At 48.0% G+C, this 15,202-nt stretch overlaps 1 protein-coding gene across 1 annotated transcript in view; it reads right to left on the reverse strand.

The window, feature by feature from the left end:
* FLT3 (fms related receptor tyrosine kinase 3) overlaps nucleotides 1-15,202 on the reverse strand; it is a gene marked incomplete at its 3' end in the record, with an annotated part of 65,206 nt that overhangs the window by 14,349 nt on the left and 35,655 nt on the right. The window contains exons 10-17 of the mRNA XM_080940724.1: nucleotides 8,295-8,398; nucleotides 7,355-7,466; nucleotides 6,724-6,902; nucleotides 5,542-5,648; nucleotides 5,332-5,464; nucleotides 5,145-5,249; nucleotides 1,545-1,655; nucleotides 536-689 (exon numbers count right to left, since the gene is read on the reverse strand). Of these exons, the coding sequence (XP_080796850.1) occupies nucleotides 536-689; nucleotides 1,545-1,655; nucleotides 5,145-5,249; nucleotides 5,332-5,464; nucleotides 5,542-5,648; nucleotides 6,724-6,902; nucleotides 7,355-7,466; nucleotides 8,295-8,398 (1,005 nt within the window). The remainder of the gene's footprint in view (nucleotides 1-535; nucleotides 690-1,544; nucleotides 1,656-5,144; nucleotides 5,250-5,331; nucleotides 5,465-5,541; nucleotides 5,649-6,723; nucleotides 6,903-7,354; nucleotides 7,467-8,294; nucleotides 8,399-15,202) is intronic.

Here is a 15,202-nt window from a genome sequence, read left to right on the forward strand (position 1 = left end):
TGCTTATTTCTGGACTTTTCTTTTTGGTATTTTTGAACCATGTTTTCTGGTGGGTAATTGAAACATCATTAAGTAAAAGAAGAAATAATGGGACAGAAGTCCATGGCACAAATAGCTGCCTTAGGTCTCAGGCCATACACAGCATCTCCAGACGCTGATGGGGCAGGGTTGGGGGTGGGCTGTGTAGGCGGGACTGGGGGGGTGGGCTGTGTGGGCGGGGCTGGGGTGGGCTGTGTGGGCGGGACTAGGGTGGGCTGTGTGGGCGGGGCTAGGGTGGGCTGTGTGGGCGGGGCTGGAGTGGGCTGTGTGGGCGGGGCTGGGGGGTGGGATGTGTAGGCAGGGCTGGGGGTGAGCTGTGTGGGCAGGGCTAGGGTGGGCTGTGTGGGCGGGAGTGGGGATGTGTGGGCGGGGCTGGGGTGGGCTGTGTGGGCGGGGCTAGGGGTGGGCTGTGTGGGCAGGGCTGGGGGTGGGCTGTGTAGTAGTCATTCTGTATGTCCCGGGGTGTAAAGCCATAAAGCGCTGATGTGGCTCTTACCTGGAGTTTGAATGTGACTGGAAGGTGGGGTAAAAACTGAAATTATGTTCCTTAAAAATCTCTGTCCATGTCCTGTGAAACTTTTCTCTTTTACTTCTTAGATAGTTGAGGAGGTCGCCATAGCAACAATACTCAAAAATCAAGTACACTGGTCCTGAAACGGTTTACAATTGTAGTTACAGGTTTAGAAAACTTCAGGTCACTCTCAGAATCACATGTAGCGCAACAGGGCCTGAGCCTTTTCTGCTCTTTTTGCCTTGGAAGGTACTGTTTAATGAGCTGGTACCTTAGACTTTACATTCAATCTCAGCGTTGTTTGCAAGCTCTGTCTTCTGGGCTTTCTTTTGAGTTCCGAATGTATGACCTCACCATCACCAACGTGGGTGCGTGTGTGCTGAGTTCTGAAACTGATTTCACTACTGCATTGAGGGCAGCTTCACTGTCTAGGGAGAAGCTCAGACTCCACAACATGAATCAGGGCGGTGGTTTTCTCTCAGGCAGTTTGGACTCCGTGACAGAGTAGGGGAAAAGCAGGATATATGCTCGACAGAGGGGCAATGTCTAATTCCACTCAACTGGTGTAGAGAGAATAGCTTATGTCCATTCGGACATGGCACCTGTCACTAATAAATCTGATGGCCTATGGCTTACGTAGGAAATAGGAGGTAGGACATCTGGGAGGTAGAAAGGATTCTGGGATAGAACCAGGCTCAGGAGATTCACCCGGGAGATGTAACAAGACAAGACAGGCTCATAGCACCTGAGCACAGGCAGCCAGTCACGTGGAGAATGCAGATTAGAATAAATGGGTTATTAGATCTGGCCAGAGGAGAGCTTAGCTCTAAAGCCGAGGTATTTCTAAATACATTTTGAGTCTGAATCTTATTCCTGGGAACATGGGGCTAGAAGGAAGAAGCAGACCTAACTTGAGGAAAGAGTGCAGGATACGAAGGCCTTGCTGCCTCCGGCTGTAGTAGTTTGGAGCAGGGATTCTGTCTGCAGATGTTACCTGACAGCGTGCATGCCCCCAGCAGATTCACGATGTTGTCATGGTGCCCCAGGTGGGTCATCATCTTGAGCTCCGACATGAGCGTCTCTCTTTCGCAGCTGCCGGCTTTCTCTGTTAGTGGAGGAGCAGAAAGAGTGTTGACCTCCAGTAACGGTACTGTTTTAGAAATCAGGATTCTCAACTTACACACATTCAAAGCTTAAGAGAAAACCTGACACAAAAATAATACGTGAATTTAGACAATAATGCCCTGTGTTTTAAGACAAAGTTTTAAAACGTGAGTTTTAAATGTTAACTATATGAATATATCCTTTTCTTCCTTCCTTTAGACAGGGTCTCACTATATAGCCCTGGCTGGCCTGGAACTCACCCCGTAGATCAATTAGGCTGGCCTTGAATTCACTGAGACCTGCCTACTTCTACCTCCAAAGGGCTGGGATCAAAGTATGCACTGCCGTGTCCAGCAAGAATATACATTTCTCTTGACTTTCCCTGACCAAGAAAAATAAAACTCCTTCCACCCCAGTTCTCAAAGCAGGCAGACAACTCGATAAACAGGACATGATTTTTCCTAGTAGAAAAATCAGATTATTCAACTGAAAGGAAGGCCAGAAGAAGGAGCTTTGGCAAGCATAGTTGCCGCCAACATGAAGTTGCTCTTTGGGTCTAGAAGCTTCCATGTGTCAGTATGTCCAGTGTGGGAAGTTAGGGAAGACAGAGCATATAGTCGGTAACAATGTAATCTCTCCCTGGAACGTAACAGTGTAGGAAACTGTATCCACAACCTTACTAGAATGCTAGCACAAGGGTTGTCACGCCCAGTGCTCCTGTCACCAAGACAAGCGAAGCTGCCTGGGGCACCCCTGCCTCTGCGGGGTTTTGGGGACAAGGGTAGCATCTTTCTTTGGAATCTCTCTCTATCCCAGGCACTCCAGGTTCTATGCAAATACTGTGGTGTTATAGAAGGGACCCGATCGTCTGGGATTCTGGTGTCTGCAAAGGGGACTTCTCACAGAAACCAAGGGATGACCACACAAGATGAGGGAGATACGTGGGGTGACACTAGGGGACATCATCGGACAGCCTGAAAAAGCAGGGAGAGGGGTCCACGGGACCCTGGAGCATGCTGAGCCTCTCCCTCAGTGAGACTGGACACAGAAGGCCACCACAGGCAGCGGAATACATAGTATTAAGAAACAACATACAGAAGGTTTAGGACTCATGCAGAAGGTTAGATCCGAAGTGCGTCACTAAACAAACACAGCTGTGCCAGAGTCTAGAATTCTGGGAGAAGTCGACATAGTGTTTGTATGACTTCCTGAAGAAGACTTGACTATCTTTTTAATGTTAGGATTAGACTCGGGGCCTCAAGCACACTATGTGCTGTAGCACTTAGAAAATCCACGGTTCCCAGGGGCTCGATCTTGTCCACGGTGTGAGAGGAGTCCCTGAGGAAATGCTCTCTAAACTGACATCCGAGAGGCCAGTGGCTTCCTACAGTGAAAGGGGAAGGATTCACCTGTGCGAAGCCTGTGGGTGGGGAAGCACAAACACCCTGGGGAACCGAAAGAAGGTGCGTTGAGAATGAGGTGGATTGCTCAAGGTTGTGGGAACTATTTTCAGAGCAGTATAAAGCCATTGCCAAGGCAGTGCCAAGCAAGATGGTGGTGTGATCTGTTGTTCTGCATCGAGGACATGCCCCTTCTTCAGCACATAGTCCCCAGCAGAAGAGGTGGGGTGCTCTTTGAAAGCTACCATTAGTGTCCAGAAGAGACGGAACTAGACTGCCATGGCGGCCATGGAGAGAAGAGGATGGGCCCAGCAGACACTCTGCAGGAAACCTGTTGGGAACGGCTGGGAGAGAACCAGCAACAAGACCTGCTTCCTTGTTTCTATGGTTGTGTGCAATGTGTAGCCGCACTGGAACACCACAGTAATCACCAGGTTGGAGTAGAGATGGGGCCAGGGTTGGGGGACTTCAGCCAGGATGTATGGCGCTGAGATACAAGTATTTGGGCCAAAGCTTAGGGAAACGGTTACAAGGTGCTGAGAATGAAGCTGGCGGCCCTTGGTGAGTGTGTGGAGACACAAGGAACTCCACACAGGAAGTTGGTGGCACTATTACCATCATCATGTCATCTAACCAGCTTAGGAGCCTGCAGCAGATGGATGAACAATGGAACCGTGGCCCACAGGAAGCAGTTTATTCAGCTGCGAAAAAATGGGATGTGCTATGTGCAGGAAGATGGATGGAACCAGACACTGTGATGTGAAGTTAAAAAGCCAAACTCAGGAAGACTGACCGTGTATCATCTCTCATGTGTAGGATGTAGGTGAAAAGAAAAAGGCGCAGAAGTAGAAGGGGAGCTATTTGGGAAGAGGAAATGGACCGATAGGAAGAGAATTGTTGAGAGAGGGCAATGGGGGTGGGAGGTGCTAGTGAGCTGAACCAAAATCTGGTTTAGATATATGTATGAGAGTATCGCAACGACACTCCTTATTCTATGGAACTAAGATGCACCAGTTAAGAAAAACAGTGTAAAAAAGAAAAAAAAACCTTTGTATTTGTTGCCTGGATTTAACAAGTGATAATGTTCTGACATTGCTTCAGGATTTTTGTACCTTGCAGATATCAAGGGTGGGAGTCAATTTCTTTTCACATCCTGAATTAGACCTATAGAAAATGTACGTATTCTACATCCTTGTGGAGACAGAGGAATGGGGAGGTGATATGGGATGGGGAACAGTCAGAAGGTGGACCAGGAGGGGAATAAAATCTGGAGTGTAAAAAATAAAAAGATTAAATAAAATAAAAAAAATGTATGTATCCTAAAGCAATCCTCCAACAATACACGCTTCCATTTTGTCCTGTAACTTGAGATGTACAGAAGCATCATTCACCTGGCTAGTAGGCTCAGACTGTGAGATTTCTGTCCATGGTGTCCTGTGTACCATTTCTCCTATTGGTCTCCATATTGCAATGCTTCAGTGACTGTGTTGTGTGTGTGTGCAGCAAAGAGCTTCTTTTACTCTTACAGAGAGCACCTCAGCAAGAGAATGGGCTGGGCAGTCAGTCACGAGGGGATGACACATCCCAGCATTCTTGAAGTAAAGGCTAGGGAGTTGTGAGTTCAAGACCTGCCTGAGCCATATAGCAAGACGGAGCGTTACAGGATGACGGGCTGGGGGTGTATCTCTGAGGCGGAGGACTTGCCTAGCATGCACAAAGCCTTGGATTCAATCCTTAGCACTGGGTTAAGAATCCGCTGAGGGTGGGTGCCAGATGGGAGAGGATGGGGCAGAGTGGGAAGTGAGAAGTCCCTGGTCTGTTTTCCACCCAGAATCTGTGTCAAACTGGAACACAGAAGCCGAAAGCAAGTGAACAACGAGAAAGAGGAAGAGGCGGGCTTTGCCTTCATGGCTTGCACTCCTTACTCAAGGCTGTCCCTGCCTGCTTTCTCAGTAACCTTCATGCTTAGCAGGCAGAACTGTCAGAATAATGGGAGAGGACAGAAGGGGAGGGCGCTCGGGGGGGGGGGGGGGGGCGGGGCAGCTTTCCTTCTCGAGCAACTTTGCTGAGACAACCCCACCTTTTGGTACCTTTTAGCATCTTCACTGCCACCTGAATTGAGACTCCCGTTTTACTAATTCCATAGGCCGTGGCGTTCATCACTCTCCCAAAAGCGCCGGACCCCAGGACCTTCCCTGCAAAGATGGAGTAAGCGGGTACTAAAAAGCTTGCAAGGGAGAGGAAATGCCACGGAACCTCTGAACAGTCGATCCTTACCAAACTCTAAATTTTCTCTTGGAAACTCCCACTTGAGGTCATATTCATAGTCCCTGAAGTCAACATAGAAGTACTCGTTATCCTGGGGGCCCGTCACCTGGACCATCTGCAGCTGGCTTTCATACCTAAATTGCTAAAGAGATGAACAGGGAGTCAGCAGCAGTCCGCCATGAGGAGTCGGGACAGGGACGAGCCTTCGCTGGCTTTTACCTTTTTGTATTTGTGACAGATCAGCGCGATGAGAACAACGATGAAGGGGACACAAAGCCCGATGGCTGTATAGAAGGAGATCTTGTCTTGGATGGACAGAAAGGAGCCTGCAAGAGAAGCAGTCACTAGGCAGCGAGACAAGACAAGAAGCAGTCACAGGCAGCCCCTCTCTAGTTAGAATCTCTCACATTCTGTTCAATTAACCACCATTTTCAGGCCTTATGGGCATTCTTTGTGTTCCGGGTGCCCCACAGAAAGTTGATTTCTGTTTCTGTAAACAATGAATTCCCTTTCCAGAAAATCAGGAATGATTCTGAACCCATTTTTAAAATGGGCCCATGATGTCACATGATTAATACCTATATAAGCCTTCTACAGAGCCCAAGTCAGATAAAAAGAAGTCTATGTATTTTTACTAAGATTCGTCACACACGTGTAGAGAAGTTATATGTATGACTGTTTGCCTGCATGTATGTCTGTGTACCATGTGCATGCCCTGAGCCCTCAGAGGCCAGAAATAGGCGTCAGATTCCCAGGAGCTGAAGCTACAGATGGTTGTGAGCTGCCATGTGGGTGCTGGGAATCAAACCCAGGTCCTCTGCAAGAGCAGCCAGTGCTCTAACCACTGAGACATTTCTCTTTGGCTTATGTGCTTGCTTTGTTTTGCATTTTTCTGAGATACAGTGTCACCACGGAACCCAGGCTCAACTTGAACGTAGGATCCTCTTGCTTTTGTCCCTGGAAGGTGAGGTGGGCTGTGCCTCTACTCTTGGAATTAACATTATCTGGTGACCCTAAACTATTAGTGTCACTTTAGAAAGACTCTAAACACAACCCTAAAATCTAGACTGCCTGCTAAAAGTAAATAAGGGAATTGTCGACATGGGAAACGGCAGAAATTCCAGATCGTTAAGTGTGAGGCTGCACCTTTGGTAGCTGTCCCTCACACCATGAATTTCCAGGACTCCACAGCACTGTGACTTGTGAGTCATAAAATCTAAGGATAACTGGGTCCTGAAACGTAAAACTGGACAGAGTCTGCCTGGGGATTCTTGCCTGACTCAAAAAGATCTTAGGTGAGCTCATGAAAATTCCCCAGCAAAGGCCAGCCATGGAGCCCAACTTCACGTGGGGGAATTTCTGGGGACAGAGTGTTTATCACAACAGCAAATGGCTGCACACCTGGTGAGTTTAAAAAGATGGTTTCGCAAGACGTGCCCATAGAATTATATGCACAGCATTTGACCAGAAATACTTTCCCGGCCTCACTCCTATTTAGAGTACTGCTCGACACCCACTGTCCCAGCCCTTTTCTCTCGGCCATTTTGTTCCAAACGCCTTCTGGGATTTCCTCGGTGCAGCTGGAAAAAGAAAATGGTGGAAAAGGATGTTAGATGGGCGAGGTCATGATAGGACAGGAAGTTAGATGGGTGGGGTCGTGGTGGGACAGGAAGTCAGGGTTTCTACAGATGTTCCCAGAGAAAACAAGCTGTGGCCGTAAGGTAAGCATTCTCAATGTCATTCTTAAGCTGTATCCATGACAACAGGTGATAGAATCGTATTTTCGGTCTCACTTTTCTTCCTTTCTCTTTCTCCTTTCCCTTGCCTCTCTTGCCCTCCCTCCCTCTGTTCCTCCCTCCTTCCTTCTTATTTTCCTTCTCGTGTTTTGGAATAGGGCCTCGCTTTGTACCCTATGCTAGCCTCAAACTCTAAAATCCTCCTGCCTCAGCCTCCTGAGTGCTGGGATTACGGGCGTGCGCCACCATGTCCAGCTTGGCTCTTCCATTTCAAGGGACGTCAAGGTTCTCATTACTTGGGAGACTTGTCCGAACACTTCCTCCAGGTCCAAGAGGGTAACGGGTAGCCGACAGAGGAACAGGACGCCTGGTTGTCTGAGGCTTTTGTTAGCACTTGGGAAGGTTTCTCTGTAGAAAGTAGCATGAAGTAAGCTCATGGAAGATGGACCCTCCTTTAAAAGATTTATTTATTTATTATATATAAGTCCACTGTAGCTGTCTTCAGACACACCAGAAGAGGGCACCAGATCTCATTACAGATGGTTGTGAGCCACCATGTGGTTGCTGGGAATTGAACTCAGGACCTCTGGAAGAGCAGTCGGTGCTCTTAACCACTGAGCCATCTCTTCAGCCTGTTGGACCCTTCCAGGATCAGTTCAGAGCTGGCTTCAGCTTAGGCTGCCTCTTTACCTCAGGTGCTGTGTGCCCCTGGAACAGCCCCTTATTTAGGATGCCTCAAATGTTTGTTTGGTCCCTTCCTCCTCTGTCACAAAACGTTCTTGATCCATGGTGGAGGCAGTCACCTCCTAGAAGGAGCTGAGGTGTAGACCCTCCATCTCCCTGCACACCTCAACGTAACACTTAGCTTTAAATTCCCAGCATCTACAGGGCAGCTCACAACTGTCTGTGACACTAATATCTGACACACTCACACATACATATACTCAGGCAAACCACCAGTGCACATAAAAAAAAAAAAAAACAATCTGCAAAAAAAATCTAATGAAATATATTGTCTTTTTCTTACTTTTGCCTAGACCAAAACAAAAATCATTAAAAGAAATAAATAGCAGGTGACTGTATGGCCTCTCCTTAGTGTTCCCTTCATAGTGCCAGTAAAGCCATGGCACATCAGAGAGGGAACATGTCTGATAGCATCCCTTCAAAGCTGTGTTTGGCTCTTCTTCATTAAAAACGAATGGAGGAATAAAATAGACAAAATGAGATTCAACTTACTTCTTACATTCAGCGTGAACATTCTGGTGAACTGGGCATCATCATTTTCTGCGTGGAATATGTATTCTCCTGGCTTGTTATTATGATCGCAAAACTTAGATATGCTGTTTGAGAAAGAATTAAAGAGGAACTCAGCCTGGTGCTTCCAGGAGAGGCTACAGTGAAGAGCAGTACATACAAAGTACAAATTATGGCTCAGCAGGTAAGAGCACTGACTGCTCTTCCAGAGGTCCCAAGTTCAATTCCCAGCAACCACCTGGTGGCTCACGACTATCTGTGATGGGATCTGATACCCTCTTCCGGTATGTCTAAAGACAGTAACAGTGTAATGTACTCACATATATAAAATAAATAAATATTTTTAAAGTGTAAATTAATGGGCTTGATTACAGCATTTTCATACATTGTCATTACGTTTGTTGTAATTTGCTTCCCTCCCCTGTTGCCTTTTGTCACCATAACAGAGAGTTGAGATAAGTCAACTTGGAGAGAACAATGTGATTGGGGCACAGAGCTTGGTTATCCCTATTGCTCTGGGGCTCATGTGGGGGTACAACATGGCCAAGAGTGCAAGTTGTAGCCCGGAAGCGGAAGACAGGAAGTGGGGCATCCCAGAATCCCCTTCAAGAGCCTGCACCAGTCATCTGTCCGCTGACTTCCCACAAGGCCTTGCCAGTCAGAGGCTCTCTCTCATTCCCGGCACCGTGCAGCGGGAGCAAGGGGTCAGTGCGTGAGGGTCTAGCTATTCCCCTCGTCTTCAAAAAGACTGTAGCCCACGAGGGCGGTAAAACCCCACAAAAGGAGCAGTTAAAGTTCTAAATCCAAGGCGTTTGGCCGCCGAAAAGAGGCGGGGTCAGCATAGAAAATTCTGTGGATTTCTCAGAGGCAGGGCTGGAATCCCATTTGCTAGGGGTACAAAAAGGAGAGACCCAAGGAGAGGCTACCACAGTCCTGAGGGCGGGAAGTCACAGGGCAAGCAAGAGATCCTCTTGTCTTTTGCCTTCCAGGTGCTGGGATTAAAGGCGCGTGCCAGTATGTCCAGTTTCTGTTTTAAAACAGAGTCACCGGCACTCCAGACTGGCCTTGAATGTGCTAGAAGATGGCCTTGAACACCTGCTTCTACCTTCTGAGTGCTACCACATCTGGTTCTCCGATAGCAGTGTGAACCAGGGCACTGGGAGTGAGGCAACCGTTCTGCCACCTGAGCTACATCCCTACTCCCCATTTTTCTATCCTGTGAACAAGGAAGAAATGTGGGGAAGGCAGTGATGGAAAGTCTGGGAGAACCCCAAAGGCCAGGCAGGGAGCTGGAGAACCAAGCTGCAGGAACACCCGGACTTTAGAAAGCAAGAAGGCCATGAGCCTCCAAAGCAGAAAGTGGGATTTTCTGTGGACAGTGGCCAAAGGCCTTGAAAAGGAAGGGATGAGAGAGTTAAAAACAAAACAAGCAACCCAGCCCGCAGCTGAGGGCTCTGGCACATGTCTACACCTCTAATCTCAGTGCAGAAATGGGAGGGTTAAAGAGTTGAGGTCAAGGGCTGGAGAGAAGGCTCAGTGGTGAAGAGCACTGACTGCTCTTCCAGAGGATCCAGGTTCAGCTCCCAGCAACCGCATGGTGGCTCACAACTGCCTGTAACTCCCCCAGGGCATCCAGTGCCCTCTTCTGGTCTCCATGGACACCATATGTACACACACTATACATAACACATACATTCAGACAAACACTAATACATAGAAAATTAAAATACATAAATTCTTAAAAGAGAGAGTCCAAGGCCAGTGTGGATCACATAAGGAGCCTAACCTGTGTCAAACAGACTGAGAGAAGGAAGAGACTAAGAGGGACTGAGAGGGACTAAGGGACTGACACAGTTGGCCAGGGACCATGCTCAAAGTTCCACTCAATTTGGGGGAGAAACTAATGACCATGCAATGGTGTTTGCACTGTGTAGAACTAAGCACAGGTTTCGAGTTTTCTTTTCTGTGTGGCCTCCACAGGGTGTGGCTCGTCATAGACAGAGCCCCTGAGGTATCTTCTCTTCAACAATATCCAGGTTAGGATATCGATCACATAACTCGGTGGCACACAGAACCAAGTGTCCAGACAGCTTTACCGATTTCTGTTGCCTTTTTGTGGCCTTGACAAGCCTCAGACCTGCAATCATTTTGCTCTCAGCCTCCAGTGTTCTGGGGTGACAGGCCTGTGCCACCGCATCTGGCTTTCCCCCATGCTTATGACCCCAGCAGCGAGGACTGCCAAGTACCAGGAAGCTCAGAGCCTCCTTTCTTCCAAGTTTCTTCCTAACCCTCCTTTTCCCACTCCACCCCCCCTTTCCCACTTGGCATCAGGAAATTTGAGTTGCTAGTGACATGTCTTAGAGACCAAGACAATGCAGTGTCCTTACAGTTAGGAAGAGGTCCACCCTACCATCATGTTACTTTCTCCTTTCTTGTATTCAGCTCCCAGAGGGAGGACTTGAGAAAAGCCAACCTTGGCTCAAGGGCTCTGGAGTCAGCTTATGATTCATAAAGACTGTTATATCTAGGGCCAGGCAGGTGCGTTTCTGTGAGTTTGAGGCCAGTCTGGTCTCCAGTTCCAGGCCAGCCAGTGCTATCCAGTGAGACCCTGTTTCGACTTTTAAAATCTTTAACACTACATAGCCATTAAAATGGTAACTAAGATATAACAATATAACCATCACATCAAATACACTTATTACCTATATTTAAGACAGGGTCTCACTGTGTAGCCCAGGAAAGGAAGAGCCAGGGCCACTGTTACAGTCAGCCTGAATAAAAGGAGGCAAGCCTTAGTTGGGTCTCTTAGTATTGCTCTAGAGACAAACGTCTTCCCCTTCCCCTTTGTATGTGCTCAGACTCACGGATCCCCTACCCCAAGCCCCATTCAGTAAAAAGGAAAATGTCAGCTCTGCCACAGGTCCTGTCCAAAAGCTTCTGTGTAGTCAGTCACTCTTGTCCTGAGCAGGTCTCTAGTGGGTCATCCAGACTGTGCACAAATGAGAGACCCCCTGCTTCACTTTGGAAACACTCAGTGAGAGCCAGTGAGAAGTGAGACTCGTAGAGGACAGGATGAAATATCTCCGGGGAAAGTCATGCTAAGCTCATACTTTCTCTACCATGACACTAACGTAGATTCGGTATTTATGGGTAAATCTAAGATAATTCGCCCCCAAGGAAGGGGCGGATTTCCTTCAGTCTCCTTTTCAGAAGTAAAAGGACACCCGGCAGCTGGAAACCAGACACAGACATGGGAAGGCAAGCCCCAGTGAGCCTCGGGGTGTGATTTGAGGAAGTAAATTGCAGAAATGAAGCTTCCAAGGTGGGGAAGCCAAGAGACTTCTGGCATACACCATGACCACATCGGGGCTTCTGCAGGGGTGCAGCTACTACACAGATAAACAAAACAAAACCCCAACCACCTTCCGGCCGCTCAGGTCAGCTCTAAAATTGATGCTCTCCGTCCTTTACCATCCCAACTCACATCAACAGAACCGCCGCATCTACTAGGGAGCTCAGCGTGCCAGCTCCTTTGGCCTATTAGCAAATTTGAAACTTCACCATCAATGTTGAATCGAGTTAGTGTTACCTCCCACCTCAACCCAGAGCCTACAGCAGAGAGATTGACAGAATGTGGGGAAACACTGTTCAGCACTGACTGTATGGCCTCAGGCTTCCTTGTTGCCAATGTCCATGTTTTTTTATCCTCAGGGAGCCTTCAGAGAATCTCACACCAAGCCCTGGGTGCCATGCGTGATGCACGGAAGACAACACGGGCTCAGCTTTCTCCGAGAACTCATGTCCAGGAGTGTTAATGAGTCCGTTTCCTGGTTCACACACTCACGAAATGAGGCCTGGGGCGGAGCTACAGAGATCACCGCTCCGCCATCTTTATGGAGGTTATAAACTGAGAGCTGAGATGTCCCATGGGAAGCTGCTCCCAGGTGACTGGAGATGAAAGGGACACAGGACAGCTGCCATGCACAGCTGCTGGGGTTCAGGCTTATAGATTGGAGCCCCAGGATGAAATATGGTTACCCAGACTAGTGAGGTGGCAGACACAGCTCCTCCATGATACCCCAAGAGGTTCTGCTGTGTGTCACCAGGTCACACAGTGACAGTATGCATCCTATTGGCGAGAAGGAAAATGGCAGTTTCTTACCCACTCACATGGCCTTTTGCTGTGTAGCCCAGGCTGGATTGGAACTCACTGTGTAGCCTAGGCTGGCCTGGAACTCAACAGAGACCAACCACCTCTGCCCCTAGGCTTCGAGGATTAAGTGTGTTACTGCACCACTACCTAAAGGCACATTTGTTAATTTAACTTCTCCTTTGCCTGAGTCAGGTTCACAATCGCCCTGGAATGCAACAGTAGTTTTTAAGGCTGTGTTATACCTCACAGTGTCACAGAGGGACCAGCAACCAGCTCTCCTGAACATAGACTTTGTGGTCATCAGTTGGCTCCTATCTGCTCCTTCTGGAACTCAAGTTCTGGATAAGAGCTCGTGAGAACCAGGTATGGTAGTACACACCTTGAGGCCCAGCACTCGGGAGGCAGAGGCAGGAAGAACTCAGTGAGTTCAAGGCCAGCCTGGTCTACATAGTAAGTTCCAGCACAGTCAGGGCTACAGAAAGAAACCCTGTCTTAATCCACCCCTTCCTCCCCCTCCCATATCCAAATAGGGAGCTGAGGAAGTGGTTCAGTATATAAAGCTTGCTACTTAATATGAGGATCTGAGTTCAAATCCCCACCATGTGAGATGCAGATCTGGCTTGATGACCAGCCAGCCTAGCCAAAGTGGTAAGATCCAAGTTCAGTGAGAGAATTTGTTAGAGAGATGAGTCAGAAGTTAAGAGCGCTTGTTTTTGCAGGTGACCTAGGTTTGGTTCCTAGTACCCACATGTTGGCTTATAACCATCCATAACTACATTTCCAAGTGATCTGGCACCCCACCAGACGTGTGCACAGAAACACATGCAAGCCAAACACTCATAAGCATTACCTGAGATATGCTTCAAACATAGCGGAGAACAACAGAGAATGCTGATCCGGCCTCTGCACATGTGTGCACACACACAGATACACCCCACCACAAACTCTCACCCCCAGGAAAATTTAGAGGTGGAGAGAGAATTCAGGGGTTTAAAGCGAGCACTGCTCTTCCAGAAGACCTGGGTTCAATTCCTAACACCCACATGAGGTGGCTCACAACTGCCTATAACTCCAGTTCCACTGGATCTATCCAACACACACACACACACACACACACACACACACACACACACACACACACACTATTCTCTCTCAAACAAAGACTAATTACAAATCCCTTATAGGAATTAAAAATATATATATCATGAAAGAAACCAGAAGCAGTATGGAGGGCAGAAAGAGCTCAGCTCTCACTTGTCACAGTGGTCAGAGCGATGACAAGTTCATTATGAGCCACAAACTGCAGCCCCATTCTCCTTTTAAGTCCCCCGCAGATATATACGGAAAGAAGGGGAAATCTAAGCGCACTTGCTGGTTTCTGTAACTCAGTGCACCTCAAACAATCATTTAAACATAGCCTCAGTGTGAAAATTATTATTGAGATATTTTACACTCCTGTTTTGTTTGTTTGTTTGTTTGTTTTGGTTATTTGTTGTTTTCAAGACAGGGTTTCTCTGTGTAGCCCTGGCTGTCCTGGAACTTGCTCTGTAGAGCAGCCTGGCCTTGAACTTGGAGACCTGCTTACCTCTGCTAATCCCATTGGGATCAAAATCGTATGCCACCATGGCTAGGCTTACTTCTTTTTTAAATGCAAAGCCTTCATAACCCTGTGTGTATTTTACATCTCAGTTTGAACTGGTCCGGTGTAAACTCCTCTCTAGTCTAATGCAGATAAGATAAACCAGCAACAACGGTTTGCTTTCAATGCATTGCTGCCAATGCAGGGCATCTATCTATCTAATGCATTGCTGCCTAGCACAGTGGTGGCAGCCACTTAGGAGGCCAAGGTAGATCTCTTGAACTGAAGGATTCAAGTCCATCCCAGGCAATACATCGAGCCCCGACCTTGGGAAAAAATCAGGGCAATTTGTCTCAATTTGGACGCAGTCCGTCTAGCTATGAGGCATGAATTGAAGACAAGGGTCCAGGTGACTCTCACACTTATGGATTGCATGCTGAGAAATGACTGTTCTAGACCACAGGCTTGCTCAGCAGAGGACAGTGGTGCCTTGGCTCTCACAGTCTCCCTGAGTAGGAAAGTCTACCTGGGCTGTGAGACACAGGGGGACTTGTGCTGCAGATGTGGTGCAGCCAATAAGAACAAACCCACACTGCACTTGCAGAGGACCTGAGTCCGGTTCCCAGTACCCACGTCAGACAGCTCACAACCACTTAACTCCAACTCCAGGGGGATCCCATGCCTGGCCTCCATGAACTGCCGTCACATACACACACACACACTGTCACACACAGACACATGACTAAAATCCATAAAGGAGGGAAAGAGAAAAGGCAGAAACTGGGGAAAGCTGGCTGTTTCTTTTCAAAGACAGAATGAGAATTTCTCCTCCAGAACACTCTTGAATATAGTCGAACAATTCCCCAGGAGAAGGAGATTACCTTTGACCACTTATGGTTGGGCTATTTCTGCATTTGTGTTTGAGACCATAAATCAGTACAGCTATGGGAGCTGTTTTCAGTTGCCAAGGAGGCTCCACTCCCCCTTCACTTACAACCACATTTAGCCGCCCGCCCGGTACTGTCAGAATGCAGCACTCAGACAGGAAACCACAGTCTCTTGACAGAAAACTGCCAGGATTCTGTTTTCATGCAGCGGGCTTCACCCCTGCCCTCCCCCGGAAGAGAATGTGAGGGGCTCTCCTCACAGGTGCCGTTT

This window comes from Micromys minutus (assembly GCF_963924665.1).
Source record: "Micromys minutus genome assembly, chromosome: 29".
NCBI lineage: Eukaryota > Metazoa > Chordata > Mammalia > Rodentia > Muridae > Micromys > Micromys minutus.